Here is a 19,862-nt window from a genome sequence, read left to right as displayed (position 1 = left end):
CTTCTTCTTCTTCTTCTCCTCTTCCTCCTCCTCCTCCTTCTCCTTCTTCTAAGATTTATATATGTGTATATATAAATTTATTATATTATATTATATTATATTATATTATATTATATTATATTATATTATATGTGTCCAGGTGAATGAGTATGTGATCAGATTCCTTAGAGTTGGAATTGCAGGTGGATGTGAGCTCCCTGATGTGGACGCTGGGAACCCACACACGTAGCAGAGCTCTTAGTGCTCTTAACTCCAGAGCTGCCTCTCTAACCCACTGTGCACATTTCAGACTATTGAGAATCTGCAGCAGGGGCTAGAGAACTGGCTCAGTGGCTAAAAGCACTTGCTGCTTCGGAAGGTACCCAGCTCACAACTATCAGTAACTCCATCCAATGTCCTCCTGGCCTCCACAGGCACCAGACACATGTGTGATGCATACACATACATGCAGGTAATACAATACACTCATACACATGAAATAAAAGAATTTGTAGTAGTGCTTTTATATTTTTTTCCTAGAAAAGCAGGTTTTAGATCTGCCAAGCAAACCTTCTACTAGCGTACCATGGCCCTGCCCCTCAAACTAGCATTCTTTATTTGAAATAATACATAAATCAATAAAAAGGAGGAGAGAAAGGCATTCGAGAGCCCGAGCATCTTGCAAAACTGGTGAGCCCTGGAAAACTACTGGATCCCCTTGACACCACAGACAATGGCCTTCCATGTGGACGGTGACTCTCAGCAGCAGTGTCTGCCTGTGTGACAGAGAGGATGCTGTGGGAAGACAGTGTTCCCCTCTGGGTTCATGGCTGCTGAAGCCATTTTCCCATGCTTCTGTCTCCCTTCCCTTTCCCTATCCTGGGTGAACTCTCTTGGGCTCTTCTCTCCCCACCCCCACTTCAGTGACAAGACTTTTGCATCTGGGGAGTTCCCCACAGGCCTTTCTTGGTGAGTTGGTTACCCTCCTGCCTGAGGTCTGCGGTCTCTGTGGTCAAAAGGGGGTTTACAGTTCCTCTGTAGCTTCAGGCTGTCACAGCCCTCACGGTGCTGCGTGGAAGCCTCACATATAGTCACCTTCCTATTTAACCGATTATTTCCTACCTCAGAGACAGACTTAGCTGGGGATCAGGGAGTTGTCTTAACTCCCCAGGGAGCCTTCCTGCCACACCAGGCGGGCTGGAGAAGCTTGGGAGAAAGGGTTTAATAAAAGCTGCCATTTGTTGAGTATCTTCTAAATACATGCATAATGTTCTGCCCTCTTCCTATTATATAGGTTAAATGCTGAATTATCAAAAATAAACGAGTGTTTCTCATGTCCAAGCAGAGCTTTCATAATGAAATTTAAGATAACTTTTTAATATGGCTAATGTGGAAACCGAGGCTCAGAGAATGTCAGTGGCTTCTCCAGGCTTGTGCCACCTCCAAGCTGAATCACCAGGCAGCTTGTCTGTCTTACCTTTCTTCTGCTATTCCTCTGGGCTTGGGCTAACTGGAAATAGGAAAGGTTCAAGCCAGAAGAAAGCTGAGCAGGCAGGCCATTGCTCATCTCTCTGGTCCCAGGCACCTAAGAATGAATATGGAGTCCCAGAGGCTGTGTCCCTGTATAACTTGTCCCCACCAGCTTACAGGGAAGCAGGCTTCAGATCTCTGCATAAGCTTTTAACTGATTACTGCCATCAGGTTGTAGGGCACATTCAGTCAGACAGCCTCTGGTATTTACTTGGTGCCAGGCATGGAGAATACACTGGGGCTGGGGCGACTGGGGCTGGGGCGGCTGGAGCTGGGGCTGGGGCGGCTGGGGCTGGGGTGGGGTGGGGGAGAGACTGTCCGTGCCCTTGGGAAGCTGGCAGGGATACTGACTCTGGGGAAGCCAGACAATAAAAACATATAAATACATTCACAAGGCCTAAAGTGCTGTGGTGAAAATAAGTAACAGGACAGACTGACAGGTGTCCAAGGGCTGAGGGACAGGAGGGAAACTGGCTCCTTAGATGAGGTGACCTGATGACCTTTGACAGTATCTATGACCTGAAGGCTGAGAAACCAGTCACAAAGACCCAGAGGAAGAGCATTAGGAAGACAGCGGGCAGACAGAACTGAAGATCAAGTGTTTGAGAGATAAACTGGAGCCAGGTGAGTAAGAACAGTGGGTTTGGAGAGGTGAGCTGAGGATGACTGTCCCTGTCATCAGATGTGTCCTAGTAGGACTTAAGGACTTCTGTGGCTTCTGGGGATGTTTAGGTCTTGTGAGTCATAAGGATCTCCCTAGGTGAGACTAGGAGATGACACAGGTTTCTGCACATGGCACTGCAGATGAAACCCAGAGCCCTTTACATGCTAGGGAGTCACACCCAGCCCAGGGAAGTCACCACAGTCCTTCCGTTTCTGCTGTCCTTCCACAGATCGTCTTGTAAAGTAACTGTTATTAATGAAGCAGCTGCAAAGGAGGAGCAGCAGCAGCAGCAGCAGCAGCAGCAGCAGGAGGAGGAGGAGGAGGAGGAGGAGGAGGAGGAGGCGGCTCACTTCCAGCTGTGTTTCTGCCAGGGGTAGGCAGAAGAGTGAGCAAAGGAGGTGCGCCCTCCCTCAGGCTGGTACAAGCTGATTGCCCGCCCCCTCCCCTCCTCCTTTCCCTCTGTAGGAATGTGGGAAAGGCTTGAGTAAAAGAGAACACAGGCCAGTTTATTCCTAGTTTCAGTATCTGTGCCCCACAAACCCCAGAGACTAAGTGGCATCTCCATGGAAGTTATGAACATGCCCTAAATATAAGAGGTTTCATCCGGAACTGCTTTAAAAACAAAACCCACAAATGGCTAACTGCAGCCATGGTGAGCCAGGCGCTCCCCTCCCACAGGAGCCCCTTAAGGAGAGTGCCTAGTACCCGCAGATGTCACAACCACATGGGAAGTCATGTCCCATTATCAGGCCTTGGTTTCTGACAGTCAGCATGACTCACAAGAGAATTCAGCACTGGGGCCCTTCCAGAGTCACCAACTTTGCCATCCGGTGATACAGTGGGGCAAACCCTCACCTTCCGTTCTGGGCACCCAAAGACATAGCTGCCATTCTTTGCTTCTTCTTTCTCGATCTTGTTGGTTTGCTGTTGTTTTGTTTTTGAAGACAGGGTCTCACTATGCAGACTCACTATGTAAACCAGGCTGGCCTTGAACTCAGAGATCTGCTGGCCTCTTCAAGAGTGCTGGCATGGGATTACAGGATCTCACTCTAGCCAGACTAACCTTGAACTCTCAATAATCCTTTTACTTCAAGACTCCGCACTGCTGGGAATGTAGGTGTACACCTACCTCTACTTTGTTTATCTGGATCCTGTTTTTGTTGGGGAAAAAAAAGGCCTTTTTTGTTTGTTTAAGGACTTTTTACATCCATGTTTGTGGGTGAAATTTACATGGCTTTTGTTCTTTTGTTATCAGTTATACCGGACTAAAAAAAATAATTATTTAGGCCATAAGACAGTCTATTTACCATGTCATGTGCATGTGTGTGCATGTGGAGGCCTGAAGTTAGTGGCAGATGTCTGCCTGTCACTCTCCATGGTAATTTTTGAGAGGTCACTCAGCTGTTTCTGTTGGATTGGCTGGCCAATAAGCCCTCAGAAAACTGGCCTGTCTCCTGTAGCACAACTTGCTAGACAGCCACAGAGGACCTCAACCATGAATTCCTGATCCTGCTGCCTCTACCTTCTCCCAAGGTTTCAGGGGTATAGGCATCAGCTACCACAGCCATTCAGGTATCCATATATGTATGTGTGCACACACATACACACACACACACACACCACACACACACACACACACATACACACACACACACCTGGTGAGTCTTACTCATAAATCATTCGTTAATGTTCTTCCTTTTAAAATGAACTCTTGGCTTTGAGGATCCGTTTAGCCTCTGCAGGGGTTTCTTCCTTTAGGCTTAATCCCTCTGATCCCTTTTGATATGTATTTGTATGATTATCTAATTATAATTCAGGTTAAATTTCCTAGGTAACCTCTTCTTGGACCCATGAGCTAATTTTTAAACCCAGGACACAATTAGACTTGTCTAATTTTGGTTTCTCACCTAAGTGCTGTGTGGTTGGAGTGGGGCCACGTAACAACCCTGTGACATTTGAGATTGACTGTACTAGAAAATGGCTAAAGTTTAAGAAAGTCCTGCATGTGTTCAAAACGCATGTACAGCTGTGAGCTGCTGGAGCCTCAGATGACCCCGGGAGGGAGGCAGACACACCAAATACTGTATCTTTATACTTGTCCACTTTCTGCTGTTTCATTTCTTTAAACTCCTATTATGATGTGATTGCTTGTTTTTTCATAGTTTTCAGTTTTTTATGTATTTTGAGACGTTAATTAGGAGCACAGTAACTTAAGGTCTTTGTATTTTTCTGGAAATTTGAGTAAAGCCACGCAGAGAGCCCATCTCTATTGACATTTTTGCTTCAGCACCTTTCCAGGCTGTGCTGTTACCCAGGTTAGTATACTACCTGATAAAGAGCTTTTAAGAAAGGGCCTCTTATACCCCAGGCTAGATTGGAATTGGCTATGTAGCTGAGGATGTCCTTGAAGGCTGGGTCCTCCTGCTTCCACCTCCCAGGTATTGAGATTGAAGTCACAAGCCACCACCATACTGGATCATGTACTTTATCTTATTTCGGTATTTGATTGTATATGTAGAACTGCTGTATGATGTCGTGTGATATGTACAGGTAAACAGACATGCACACGCCATTCTGACTTCATTGGTCCTCTCCTTCCACCTTGAGTCCTGGGGACTGAACTCAGGCATTAGACTCACCCAGCAGGCACCTTTCTCAGCTGTGCTGTCTTACTGGCCTTCTCCTATCCTCTGTGAACAGTTTTGTGTTTTCTTACTGTTTATCCTTGTCTGGGAACTCTCCTACATTCACTTCCTATGAGTCCAGAACATTTCAGCATAGGTGTTAATATATTACTGTCTAAAATTAGCACATCTTCTACCCTATTAGCGGTAAGACTTTTAATATCTCAATTTCAGTGTCCCCCCAATCTAACTACTTTTAGGGTTCTGTTTGTGTGGGGGGAGTTATTTGTTGTTTTGAGACAGTGTTTTCCTATGCAACTGGCCTGGAACATCTGGGTTTTCTTCTGAGCTTGGTGTGGCCAGTCATGCCACACCAGGCATGATTGTTTAGGTGACCAGTGTATTCACCAGTCTTTGTTCTGTGTCTGTTTATTCATTCTAAACCTTCTATATTAGATCACTTCCTTCTTTTGGGGAAAACTCAATTTTATTTTTATTTTTTCTAAAAAATGCCCTTTATCTTCTTTTTATTTTATTTTTATTTTTTAACATTTTTTTGGTTTTTTGAGACAGGGTTTTTCTGTATAGTCCTGGCTGTCCTGGAACTCACTCTGTAGACCAGGCTGGCCTCGAACTCAGAAATCTGCCTGCCTCTGTCTCCCAAGTGCTGGGATTAAAGGCGTGTGCCACCATGCCTGGCACCCTTTATCTTCTTGAAAGGCGGTTTTATTGAGTATGGGATTCTAGCTTTTTATTTTTATTTTTTTTCTCACCATCTGTTTTGTTTTGTTTTGTTTGAGACAGGCTCTTGCTCTCAGTCTGGGCTGGGTTGGAACTTACAGCGTATCCTAGGCTGACCTTGAACTCTTGACAATCCTTCAGACTCAGCCACTCCACTCCACCTCTCATAGCACCCCAACTCTTTTTGAAGTTAGCTATTGGTTCCCTTGGCTTCAGTTTGAAGGTAACCCATATCTTCAGGTCTGTGGTTCCACATGTGGAGAGATGGATTATCACTCTAGAATAGAATGACTTAAATACTGTGAACACACTGGCTAAGGCTTGAGTCTTAATCTAATTTGACCTTGGGAAGTATCACGACAAACAACATCCCCTGCAAGGTCTGAGAAGAATTCTGGGGAGCCAGGAAAACTGGGCACAGACACTGCTGTAAGTGCTAAATAGGAGCTCTGCTCAGTGTTCAACAAAAAAGTGATGTAGTCTGTCCACCCATGCATCTTAGCCCCTTCTACGGCGAGATCACCAGAGTCCCCACCTTGGAGACATTGGGTCTGGGTGAGATGACAAAGCAGGGACAAGGCCCTCAGAGTTGGAGCATGAAGGCTTCTGCAGGAGCCCTTTGGGTGGTGGGGGCAGGCAGGCTCAGGCCGAGATCATGGCCTACAGAGCAGGTGAAAGAGGACCCGAGCTCTGCTCCCTTTTCTTCACTTTGAAGAGTCTTAGCCGCTCGGCTGCTCCCATTTGTAGCCCAATAAACCCTTCTTAGAGTTTACAGATCAGACACGCCAGCTTGTTCTCAGTTAGCAAAGGGTTTTATTCCAAAGCTTCTCAGCACCATCAGTTATCAGAAAGAATGAGCATCGCTGCTTCTCCCCACCCAACCCCAACGCACACAGACATTAAAGCATTCAGTGGGGTGCCCCTTGTGATTACAGCTGAGCCCCTGACAAGGTTTTCTCTAACCCCGTTTAACCTGGCCCAAGTGAGCCCCACAGCTCAGACCAGGAAGAGAAGGAGTCATATCAGACCGATCAACCTTCCCTTCTCGAGCTACTCGAGTCACAGGAAACAACTCAACAGAAGCTGGATTCAGCAACTGCCAGGTAGGAAGGACAGTGCCCTGTGAGGCAGCATGCAGCGTTGAGAGTTCAAATCCTAGCTAACCCTCCCCTAATCTACTCTAGGAACAAGGAGTCCAGGACTGTTTGTTCTCCGTACACCTCAGCTGCTCATCTTACTCTGTCTTACTACAAACACAAAGACTGTGACAGTGGACAAACATCCAATTAAAATGCTACGAGATCCTGAGCCGTCAGAGATGAGGAGAGCAACAGGATGCCCCGATCCTTCCCCTTTATTTTTTCCTTTATGAATATTTTGTTTCAGCATTAAGCATTTTTCTCAAAGAGGTTCCTGGAGGAGACTGGAAACCCAAGAGTCTGACTGTATCCTGTGGGAACAGCCACCCATGTAACTTTGGTTTCAGTCCCTGGATCTGTCCTTGGCAGCTACATCCGATCCCATGGGAGGAGGAGAGCTGGAGGCAGTCCACTCACTCATTCAGCCAAAGCCCCCATCGGGTCCCATGCCGGCAGGACAATGGGCTCCTGCTCTAACACAGCCAGCACCTCTTCCGGAACATGCTTCTTGTCTACCACCACCTCGTAGACGTACTCAGAGAACCACTCATCGGTCATGCACAGGTAGCCTGGAAAGGAGAGAAGAAACATTCCTGAGTTCAGAGGGTAGGCAGAAAGGAGACCTTCCTGCTAGTGTAAAAAGGTCTTCTACAAAAATACCAAGTTCCCAGCATTGCTCACTGATCTCATCTGGGTTCCGGTTTACGAGCAATCTGTGAAGCAGACAGAATAGACACTGCTGTGTTTTCACCAACCATGAAAAGAGGGTTCAGAGTAACTGATGTGCCTGGCTCCAGAGAGGCCCTACAGCTCTGCAGGCCCCATGCTAGCCCACGCGCAGCTGCCTCTGTCATGCTGGGTGCTGACTTGGACACCAGCAGGTCAGTGCCAAGCGTCTGGTTCATATTCACCCGGGAGGACTCGTCTCTAGGGCAGCACGGCAAGCACAGCAGCCCCGTCCCCATCTCGCCCACACTCCTAGCTTCACTGGCTGCTCCCACTCTCACACACTCTGAGAGCAACCAGCTAACTGCTAAGGGCACGCCACTATGGCCAGCAGTCAGACATGCATTTGCAGGTGACACTGGGTGATCACACAGTCCTTGCTTTTCTGAACAGGAATGTGTAATGCCAGAACACAGAGACAGCAAGTGGCGCCCATTTCCCAGCACAGTACCCTGACGAGCAACCTGGCTCTTATTGGAGAGATTAACCTGAATCTCAGGCTCTGTAAGGTCCACACAAGTTCTTCAGGACCACACCTTCAACAAGCACACAGGGGCAAATACTCAGCTTAAACCACTGCAGTATAAAGAAAAAAAAGTGCAAACGAGAGACTAACAGAGTGTGTGTTAAAAAGAAGGCATGGTTACCAAGCTAGAGAAGGAATGCAGAGTACAAGCATTTGCAGGCATATATTTGACCAGGAGCACTGCATGCACATCAGAGGATTTGCAGGAAAGAGCATCCACTACCCACAGGATGCAGCTGGTACCCCCTATTTTAGACACCTCAGCCGCCCTCCTCTATTTATGTAAACCTAGTGGTATTAATTCCTACACAGGACCAAGAGTAAGGGAGAAGACAGATGTTTCTCCCAAGAAGGTACTATAAAGCCAGGTGTGGTAGCACACTCTCTGACAGCAGCATTTGGCAGGTGGAAGCAAGAGGGTCAAGACTTCAAACCCATCTTTGCTACATAGGGAGTTCAAGTCCTGCCTGGGCTACATGAGACCCCTGATTCAAAAATAACAAAGCAAACCAAACAATACACAGAGACACTAAGACAAACGCGCAAATGCAAGCACACACACCCCTCCTAAAAAACTAAATTAAAAAAAAAAAAAAAAGAAAGAAACAACCCCCTCCCCCCAAAGGTTCTCTAGTTAGGCAGTTTCCAAACTTCTTTGGCTTTAAAACCTGTTTATATACTCTGAAAGATAATTAAAGAAAGCTAGAAGGATTGCCCTGTGGTGTAGAGCCCTGTTGTTCTTGCAAAGGAGCTAGGTTCCATTCCTAGCACCAACATGATAACACAACCATCCATAACTCTGGTTGCAAGGGATCCAATGCCTTCTTCTGACCCCCAAGGGCACCAGGTACACACTCAGTACACATCCATGTCTGCAGGGAAAACCTCCGCATACACATAATTAAATAATTAAATCTAAAAAAAATAATTAAAGGCCCTAAATTCACCTGTGTGGGTTATATCTATATATTGATTACTATTTGTTATATTAAAAATAATTTTTAAATATTTCTATGGTCTGGGGAGAAGGCTCAGTAGATAAAGTGCTTGCTGTGCCCAAGGATTCAAGTTCAGATCCCTAGCACCCACATAAAAAGCTGAGCATGATGGCAGACTCCTAACACTGTGACCTTGGGGGTACGGAGAGAGGGGGATCCCAGGGTCTTGCTGGACAGCACAGTGAGTTCCCAGTTCAGTGAGAAAAGTTAAGGATGGAGATGATAGCAGTGGACACAGCTCGATCACATGTGCACACCAATAAGACCACACTCAGGAGAAAATGCTCTAAGGAAGTCAGTGCTGAGCACTTGTCCACTGTGCAATGGACTCTGGGCTCCAGTTCCCAGCATCACATAGGCATGTGCACACACGCAGTGCTCTCAGGGGTGCTGAACCAAGGCTTGTCAAGGGATGCTCACCTGGTGAGTACCCTCTTGACCCCAGGCTGCTCTCCCAATGGCAGGTAGGGAGAGAGCACAGAGCAGTTCCTGGCTTGTGCTGCTGCTTATCTGTCCTGCCTCCACCCCTTGGGCCTCCAGCTCTGCCATGCCACCTGTATCAGTGCTGCTAGTCAACCCCACTCCTGCTACATCGTAAGGATCACTCCCCAGAAACTCAGCATTTCTCTTGTCAAAGAGAGATATACTGGTTAATGCCTGGATTCCTAGCATGTAAGAGGCTGAGGCAGGAGAATTGCTGCAAATTTGAGGCCAGCCCAGGCTACAAAGTTAAGACTGTCTCAAAAGCTCCCCTACATCATTTGAGACATCAGTTATCCTTCCCTCGCTATAGTGCAGGCTGAGCATGACCTAGCCAGCTCTGGGCGGTTGGCACGGCAGGTAAAGGATGGACGCAGACTCTGTAATAAAGTTCTGTGTCCTTCTAACAATGCTATCACCACACAATCAAATGAGTCTTCAAAGACAGCCCAGAGAAAACGCACACAAAGTACATCTGTACTATCTTGTTCCAAAAGGAGATCACATTAAGTCCTTACAAATTAAATCTCCTATCAACTGCAGCCCACCCTTCCCATGTCCCTGCCAAGAGGACCTGCCTTGATTAGCCTCTTTCTGCAGGATATGAGTTCTTCAGGACCCACAACACCCTCAGTGTGAAAGCTGCCAAGTAATTGCACCCTGGGCAGATAACAGACATGCCGACTTCAACTGTTGACACTGCATGTCTCAGAGTTCTACAGAGATTAGGATCAGTAAGGCTGAAGCCAGAAGTGCTGAGAAGAATCTGAAGCCCAAGGGTGCTGTGGGGTGCAGCAGACTGCGGGTGTGGGGCTCTGAACTGAAGGTTCATCTCCCAGCATGAGAAAGAATGGCAAATTGGAATCCCAAAGTTAACGTTTAAGAAGACAATGTATAAAGACGTCATTTCTGAAATATAATTTCATTTAAGCATTAGTTCTTATTTACATTCTTTGAGCAAATAAACAAGCTATCCTAAAGCAGCTGGCAATGCTTTTGAGTTTTGTATGGGAAAGGGAAGAAGCCATTGTGAAGGGCAGGCAGAGTCTGGGGTATGGCTGCAGACCCGATGCTGAGACTCACTCAGACAGAAGAGCCCAGGCAGCTAGTTTAAGGATGCAAGTGTTTATCTGAACTCTCTGACACTCTGCCAACGGTCTGAGATTCAAACCCTGCAGACTATATTAAAACAACAAAATACTACCACTTATTTTTTAGCATACATATTCTTGTTTTTTTGTTTTTTTTCGAGACAGGGTTTCTCTGTGTAGCCCTGGCTGTCCTGGAACTCACTCTCACCAGGCCTTTTGTTTTGTTTTAGCAGACATATTTTTAATTATTGGTATGTGTAGAGGGATATGTACACACAACTGTAGATCCATGGAGCCAGAAGAGAAATTTGGATCTCCTCTTTTTGGGATTACAGGTGGTTATGAGCTGTCTGAGCTGTCTGCAAGCTGCTGAGAATGGAACTTAGGTCTCTGGAAAAGAAATATGTCCTTTTAACTGCTAGCCATCTCTCCAACAGATTTTTATCATTTATGAATTAGAAATACTTTCTAAGCAAGGTGTGGTGGTGCACGCCTTTAATCCCAGCACTNGGGAGGCAGAGGCAGGNGGATTTCTGAGTTCAAGGCCAGCCTGGTCTACAAAGTGAATTCCAGGACAGCCAGGGCTACACAGAGAAACCCTGTCTCGAAAANCAAAAAAAAAAAAAAAAAAAAGAAATACTTTCTAGTTTTTATCATCTTTGTTCTAAGACGTAACTGACAATTTGTAGTTGATTATTTTTTTCTATTAAAACAAACAAACAAGTATGGTAAAACACAGTCATTAAGCTAGGTGTGGTGGTGCCCAGCTGTGATGCCAGCTCAGAGGGTCAGAGAGGAAGGTCACACATTCGAGGTGGCCTCTGCTATATGATGAAACTCTCTATAAACAAATAGTGAGACAAGTTACTGCTCTGTTTTGGGGAGTGTGTCCGATGCAATGACCTAAGGAAGCCAACTTGTCACCCAAGGCCCTAACTCAGAGGTACAGCAAGGCTCCCAGGGGGAAAAAAACCAAACCTAAAACCTGCATTCCAAACTGCCTAAGACAGAGTAAGTGACACCTAAGTGACTGCCTAAGACAGAGTAAGTGACACCTAAGTGACTGCTTAAGACAGAGTAAGTAATACCTTACAGAACATGTCAGCCACTAAGACGACAGTGCAAAGAACACTTGGCAACTTGTTAAAATTTTTTAGAGTGGAGCAGACATACATGGTACATCCTTGTCACTTGTGTATTACACGTGACTTCCATACACACTACATGCACTGTACACACACACTCCCACACACAACAGTAACTAAATGGCAGGTCACACTATGATGTAGTCCCATGTTCTTTCCCAGGTATCTGAAATGCTCTGTTATCTTTTAGATACTTTAAAATATTACCCAAACAATTCAAGTTTACTATAAGAAAATACTTTTAGGAACACGGTAAGAAGAGGAAGAAGAGATAACTTAAAAGCTACCTACAGGGCTGGAGAGATGGCTCAGCGAGTAAGAGCACTGACTGCTCTTCCAGAGGTCCTGAGTTCAAATCCCAGCAACCACATGGTGGCTCACAACCATTGGTAATGAGATCTGATGCCTTCTTCTGGGATGTCTGAAGATAGCTACAGTGTACTTACAGATAATAAATAAATAAATAAGTCTTTAAAAAAAAAAAAAAAGCTACCTACATCCACTAGAGGAACAACCCATTCATTATACCTTACATTGCTGCTTCAGTGAAGCCTCTACCTATAGACTGTGTCAAAAGAGATAAGTCACAACAGTCACAATTACAAAGCACCATATATTGCTTTTCCAGTTCCTCTCCTCCATGACGGTCTATCTCACTCTTGAGTGTCAATTCTGTATGAATCACCCATTCCCTACTACCGAGGAACTCAGGTGTTTCCATACTCAAGAATAATACTAGTAATACTAAAAATACTTCTGGAATCAAATCTGTATCTGCATTCTCATTCCCCATGTGTCTTTACTGGAGCTTGAATATAGAACTGCCAACTTTCTTTTGGGTCTGACTGAGTCATTTTTAAGTTTTCTTGTATCTGAGGGCTTAGTGGGTAAGGGCACTTGCTGCCAAGCTTAATGACCTGAGGGTGATACCTGAAACTCACTTCAAGTTGCCTTCTGACTTCCATAAGTATTCTGTGGCGTGCACACACACACACACACACACACACACACACACACACACACACACACACACACACACACAGAGAGAGACACACAGAGAGAGACACAAACCCACACAGCTATGCATACACAGAGATGCATGTATGGAAAAATTATGAAGAAAAGCAATAGGGGCTGGAGAGATGCCTCAGCAGTTAGGAGCCCTCACTGCTCTTCCAGGACCTGAGTTCAGTTCTCAGAACCCATGTTGGGTGGCTCATAATCATCAGTGACCAGCTCCAGGGGATCTCATACCTTCTTCTGGACTCCAAAGTCACATGTTTCATGTGCACATACACACAAAGAGACACGTATATACAAAGTTTTTAAAACCTTAACAAAAAAGGCAATAAACTACCTGAGCTCTGTCTTCCCTTATCTTCTCTGGACACCTGTGTGCAGTATGTGTGTCAGGTTGTGACTGCACACGGAGGCCAGACAGAGTCACATCAAGTGACTTCCTCAATTCCTCTTCAACTTTTATGTTGAGGATGGGTCTGTCACTTGGATCAGTGCTCACCAATTTGGTTAGTCTACAGCCAGCTTGCTCTGGGGAACCCCTTTCTCTGCCTGCCAGGCACTAGCTACGATCCAAACGTCAGTCACATGCCTGTGTGTAAGCACTTTACTGTGCCATTTCCCCAGCATCCTCTGCTCAGTTTTAGTTGGAATGTTTGCCTTTTTCATAGTAATCTGTAACAGCATGTTATATATTTATTTTGGCTGCAAGCTTTCTTCCTATCATGCATTTTGCCTTCTAATTTAGTTTGTATTTTTATAGCCTATTAAAACTCCTTCATTTTTAGAAAGTTATATTCATCAATATTTCAGTTTTTAAAAGTTAAAGTTTTTAAATTATATTATAATAAAAAAATAAATACAAGGGAAAAAATTAGGGAAAGGGCTTAAGAAAATACAAAGAATAGTCTTTAAAAAAGAAAAACAAAAAAACCTCACCAGTTCATGAAGACTTTGGCACAGTCTAATTCCTAATCATGAACAGAGACAATTTAAATATATATATAAAATCAAGAGCAGACAATCTGTCAATCACTTTTGTTAGATACTCAGTGTGTAAGGCCAAATGTCTTAAAGGAATACAGTGTGCTACACATGTGCAAAATAAGACCCCCATGGAACAGAATTTGGCAATATGCAGAAGAGTTAAACATGCATTTGCCCCTTTCACACAGTCATTTCTAGAACTTTACCCAGGTATTCATATGTAGTTTAACCAGAAACCTACTCAGTCCCTACAATAGGCCAGGAACTACTTTACACACTGTACATGGAATAACCCATCGCAATACTGTCTGAAACAGGAAAATATTGTTAGTTAGTCTATTAAAATTCCATTAGTTAGGGAACTGGTTAAATAAACCACGGACATCCAGATGACAGAAGATGACAAACTGGAAATGCTTCCAAGGCATGTTGCTTGAGAAGTGAGACAGGCGCAAGCACAGTATACAATATGCTGCCATTGGCTGAAGAAAAGAAGGCAACAGGTTTACATGCCTTTTGATATACTGACTTTAGAACAATGTGATTTTATTATCTATTAGAAGAATTATACTTTGAAACACACATACAGTTGGGTGTAATGGTGTACTAGTCAGCACTCACGAGGCAGACGCAGGAGGATCTCTGTGAGTTCAAGGCCAGCCTAATCTATATAGTGAGTTACAGGAGCGAGGGCAACATAGTGAGACCGCACTTCAACAATAACAATAACAACAAGAGAGATGCCATGTGTTCTAAGCATCTTTATGAGATAGGATGATTCAAATGGGTTAATGTTTTAAGAAGAAAGAGGCAGAGGGAGGTAACCAAATAACCACTTGTACTCATGACTGTCACTTGGACAGTGACTTAAGAAGCCGCTGCTCCCTCCAGACCAGACACAGATGTCTGGCTGGGCTGAGGACACATTCATGGTCATGAACCTTTTGCAGATAACAGATGAGATATTCACTGAGCCGGATATTACTGGTGGCCTCTCTCAGACACAAAGGCTAGAGATGGTACAGTGCCCCTGCTGAAGGCACGGGAAAATGGGGCATGGAGGAACAGCAAACACGGTAGGGAAGAAGGGCTGTTTGGCTATCTCTAAAAGCATTTCCATTACATTGATTTGGGTGTGCAAACATGCTGTGGTGTAGCAGTCAGAGGACAATCTGTGGGAGATGGTCCTCTCCTTCCACCATCTGGGGCCCAGAAATCAATCTCACAGGGTAAGGTTTGGCAGCAAGGTCCTTTGTTCAACGAGTTTTTCCCTGGCCCCACTTTTTAAAATGACAACAAAATTCAATAAGCAAAAGTATACCCATCCCAAGGATACGCTTCCCCAAGAGGCCCAGATGATAGATGCTCACCTCAGGGCTCGACTCCTTCCCTGGACCACGAGTGAAAGCCACACCAGACTGAGACTACATGGAACTGGGCCAGGACAGAGCTTTTCTACCCAAGGGTCTGATTTCACACGTAACTTTTCTCTGCTCTCCAAACCATCACTCTTGCTACTTGTTCGAGGGCAAGTCCCCTGGATGGTAGGCCATATTACTGCTTAGTCACACACCTCTGACCTGTCCATCAGAGCCTCTCCCTAGCTAGCCTGGCAAGAAGCCCTAACCTTCATCAAGCTGTCTCCTCCAGGAGAACTCCTAACGAGGACCCACCACTGTTCACTCTTCTTATTCACCATCCTGAAGCCCTGTTTTACTTACACACACACACACACACACACACACACACACACATACACAGATCAAGACTTACAGCTTCACCTATCTCACCTCCAATATCCCTGCCCCAACTGTGCCAGACCAGAAGACACTGAATACTGAAATGCTGTTTGACCCGCAGGACAGACTCCTGCAGTTCCTGAAACCGCCTGTGAATCTGAGCCCAACGCTTCTTTCTTCCCTGTGCTCTGCTTTGCCATTATTACTGTGATCCCCACAGTCTCCCAGCCACCAACACCCCTGGCTGTTGAGGAACTCTTTCCACTCTCACCTTCTCAGTAACCTCAGCTCCTGCCCTCCTCATCTCCCTACTGAGGGGCCACCTAGCCCTTCCTCTGTCCATCCATCACCTGCCTTCTTGGAGAAGTCACCTTCTTAGTTTTTCGGTCTATTTCCCCGTATCTTACAGTCTGAGGAGCACACCACGAATGCCACTCTGTCTCATCACAGCCCTCTTCAACTCCTGTTCCCACGTCCCAGGAGATTAAGTATAAATTCCTCTGAGGGTCGGGGACATTCTTTCCATCATGGCTGTGCACGGGTCTCTGCATCCCACTGATAAATGTGAGTTGAAGCTACTGCTAATGGCTTTTCCTCGGCACTGGATTTACCCATCTTAGTTTCTCACGAAACTAAGCTTGCACTGTGGGGCATCTATCTAGTGACTGTGACGTAGCAGCAGTCATGCTGAGATCTGTGTTCTCAAAGCTCTGAAGCCAGAAGCATGGGCAAGTAGTCTTCTCTGAATGAGAAAGTGAGAGAGCCTCCTGCTTCCATCAGTCTAAAGCATCAACGACAGCCGAGGGTGTGGTACGCTTCCTCTGTATTTCTACAGGCCACTTGGACAGGTTGGATGCCATGACAATCCCATTCACAGCTTGAATGGTGTGACACCTGGAGATGCCCAGACAGCCTGGTTCCAGATTAACCTCCATCCTTAAAAATGGTAAAAACACTCCTTAGGGCAAAGTAGATTCTTTTACAGGAAAAAGCACAACTACACATATTACACTGTGTTAACTACAAGAGGAATTCTCTTAGAAGCTGATGCCTGGTTTGAAGCCTTGAATCTGAAGCATGTCTCTGTGCCCACAATGGTAGCTGTCTCAAGTCCTGAATGTCAGTAAGGAAGCACCACTGAGCCAGATAGCCCGTGCATCCTCTGCTCACATGGACGAGCTTTATAGCTAAGGCACGCAGGCATCTACTTAATAAAGACAAGCAATGAAAAGTCCTTGCACAGAACTCAACTCCCCAGACCAGTGGCAGCTAAATCAACCAACCCTGGAGCAACGAGAAACCGTGAGGTGACAGCCTTGTATCATCACCAATCCAGGACGTCATCAACTTTGCTTTCAGCTGGTAACATTACTCTTATTACAGCCAGTTTATTATTTGAGTTTCTAGCTCTCCATAAGTGAACCTCAAACACATTAGTAAATACTGGTTGTCCTCTGTAAGTCGTATATGATTAAGAAATCTATGAGACCTGAATCCCAACTCTGCTCCAATTCCATGCAACCTGTACACATCAAAACTCAATAAGCTTCACCTGCTTCACACACAGCACAGGTGCAAACACACACTCATATTCTACCAGGACGCCATGCAGTGAAATGAACACACACAGTAACAAACAGAATCTTAAAAGGTGAGATCTATCTTGGGTACCTGTGGCAGAAATATGGAATGTCATCCACTGTGCATTTGAGTAGCTGTCTATATATGGTCTGAGCAAAGCTTTGCACATCACTTCACTGGATGGCTACAGGGAAACTCTGCAGCCCTTATGGGAAGAGCAAGCGTCTGTGCTGCTGAGAGAGCAGAGAACACAGCCTACCATTCCCTTCAAGGATCTGGGACTGAGACCTGATAGTCTGTTTTAAGACAGCACAGCTCCTTACACAATATAAAATCATAGGAATGCAGTGACATTCGTGCTAAACTTTAAATATGCAGTTTTAAAAATTATGTGCTGTCTGGCTAGTGAGACACTTATTGGTCATGATATTGGACATTATAAAGCACATCATATAAACTGGCAAGTAAGTTTCTGATTAATACCCGATATGCTTAAGTTTCTCTAACTGAAAACACCATAAGGTTCCTTTTTAGGAGCAAGTCTGGACATCTTACTAAAATGAAATCAAGAACAGGCAGATTTATTTGAAAGATTAAAAAATACAAGTTACAATGATTTCAAAGGCTCTTGTGTCTGAAAGACGCAAAGCATCTTGTATCTTCACCATCTTCAGGAGTGTGCAAAACTCATCTTGGCTCAAAATGAAAAATGAGACAATTTTTAAAAGATAAAGATTTCTACCCAATGAGGAGAACTAGTAGAACTGGCACTCGCACTGCCTCTGAAGAGCTGCATTACTGTTACTTTCTTACGTACTCTTAGCCTCAGGAGGCTAAGACAGGAGGATCTGAGATCCTCCACGGCTACAATGCAGGATGCTGCCCTCGACACACATGTTTGCATGTGCACACAGGCAGAGGGGGAGTTAGAAAGCAGACTGAAGAAGCACTAAGAGCTATGTCATAACAGGTCTACACTCCAGATCTCTGCTTGGTAGCCAGCATCTAATAGTACTATAGTCTCAAGACTGATAGGCCAATTATGAACAAAAGTGTAAGACTGATCTTGGGAGAGACCATCCAACAACCTGATAACACACGCACACACTAATATCCTTATGCTTACCTTTAATATACTAGAAATTGCCTGTGCCAACAAGTTAAACATTTAAAGAGGAAAATGGACAAACAACTTGGGAACATGGGCTGGCTCTGTCAGGTCTGTCACTTGCCAGACTCATGTGTTTCATGTTTTATGTTTAACACCGGTCACAGGCTTCCCAAGGTACCTCAATCTGTTCAGACTACAGAAGCCTCTTCTAACACCAATGTGTTTCCAGATCCTCTCTAAAGTTATAGATTTATGCCCCCTCAGCCACTGTTTCTGGTCACCAAAAAACACTGTCTTTGTGTTTCTGGTCACCAAAAAAAATTGTCTTTGTTACTTTTCTATTGCTATGGTAAGACAGCATGACTAATGAAACTTATAGAAGAGTTTATTTGAGTCTTACAGTTTACTAGGCCATGCCTCGTAATCCTTCCCAAACAGTTCTACCAACTGGAAACCAGGCATTCAAACATATGGGCCTATGAGGACATTCTCACTCAAACTGCCACTACCATGAACGGTCCTGTGTTTTCTATGAATGGGCCAAATGCTTCCAAAACAGAAATTCAGAGAAAGCAGTTTGGCAGTCAGGAAAAACAGCTCTGTTGTCAGACAGGGTTGTGATTTTGGCTCCATCACAGATCCTTGAGGGTCTGTGGGTCACTCTGGTGTAAAGACTATGATCTCTCAGGTGAATTTCTGGTTTCCTTTAATATTTTTTTTAGGAAGGAGAGGCTGACACCACATCCTATGATGCCCAGAATAACTTTGAACTTCTAATCCTTCTACATCTACCTCCTAAGGCTACAAGTACAAGCTACCACCACCAGTGTTCCCTTGAACTTAAATTTCTTTTCTTTTCTTTTCTTTTTTTTTTTGGGGGGGGGGGGGGTTCGAGACAGGGTTTCTCTGTATAGCCCAGGCTGTCCTGGAACTCACTTTGTAGACCAGGCTGTCCTCAAACTCAGAAATCTGACTGCCTCCGCCTCCTGTGCGCTAATTTCTAAATAGCTTACAGAATGTTTTACCAGTTCACCTTTATAAACTAAAAGATAAGGTGGCAAATCCCACAGTCTCTTTCTTAATCTCACTATGAGATCCACTTGGGGCCAATATTTCTAGCAGGGGAGGAACCAGTTGTTGGAGACACTGCTCAACAAGCATCCCCGTTCCAGAACAGCAGACTGAACACTCAGTTGCCAGCAGGAAGTGGCATCGAGGTAAGAACCAAATCTTCCTTCTGTCTCTTTTGGTCAGAAGGAGCCTCTGCCCATTTTGTGGACAAGGTTATGTAATCTACCCAGTAGTCTCTGGGCAGGAAATTCCAAGAACATGACCAGTAGAGACAGAAGCCAAAAGCTAGTCCTGGGTAGAGTAGGGGCAGCTTGCCTAGGGGGTCTTTGCTGTTTACCTCCAGCTGCATTATCAAAGCTGCTTTGCAGAAATATGGATCTTAACAGACAGAAATCCCAAAGCGCATAGTAACAAACTGTTAACAATGTTATCTTCAGAAATAAGACCCTAGGGTCCTGCTTCTCACAACACGAGCCCTGCCAGCCAATGTCCACCCAGATGACAGACCGGGGGACCTTGCTGGAGTTAAGAACACACCGTCAGCACAATAACACACTAGGTGATCTGTAAAGGACAAGTGTGTCAATAAAATTAGGTCGCATTTTCCTTCCTTCCTGTTAAGTCAGAAAGGACTTTTTACCAAGAAACACATGAGAGGAATTTATTTTGGCTTTGAATGAACTATTCCTTGCCCATTCCCAGTTCAATCTCTT

The 19,862-nt window shown here is 45.0% G+C and overlaps 1 protein-coding gene across 1 annotated transcript in view; it reads right to left on the bottom strand.

Moving 5' to 3' along the window:
* Nucleotides 1-6,331: 6,331 nt before the first annotated feature.
* Blmh (bleomycin hydrolase) overlaps nucleotides 6,332-19,862 on the bottom strand; it is a 50,621-nt gene continuing 37,090 nt past the window's right edge. The window contains exon 12 of the mRNA XM_021211624.1: nucleotides 6,332-7,246. Within this exon, the coding sequence (XP_021067283.1) occupies nucleotides 7,095-7,246 (152 nt within the window). The 3' untranslated portion in view covers nucleotides 6,332-7,094. The remainder of the gene's footprint in view (nucleotides 7,247-19,862) is intronic.

This window comes from Mus pahari, chromosome 14 (genome assembly GCF_900095145.1).
Source record: "Mus pahari chromosome 14, PAHARI_EIJ_v1.1, whole genome shotgun sequence".
In the NCBI taxonomy this organism is placed as follows: domain Eukaryota; kingdom Metazoa; phylum Chordata; class Mammalia; order Rodentia; family Muridae; genus Mus; species Mus pahari.
Note: the sequence above shows the minus strand (reverse complement) of the source record. Positions and strands in the feature narration are given on the sequence as shown.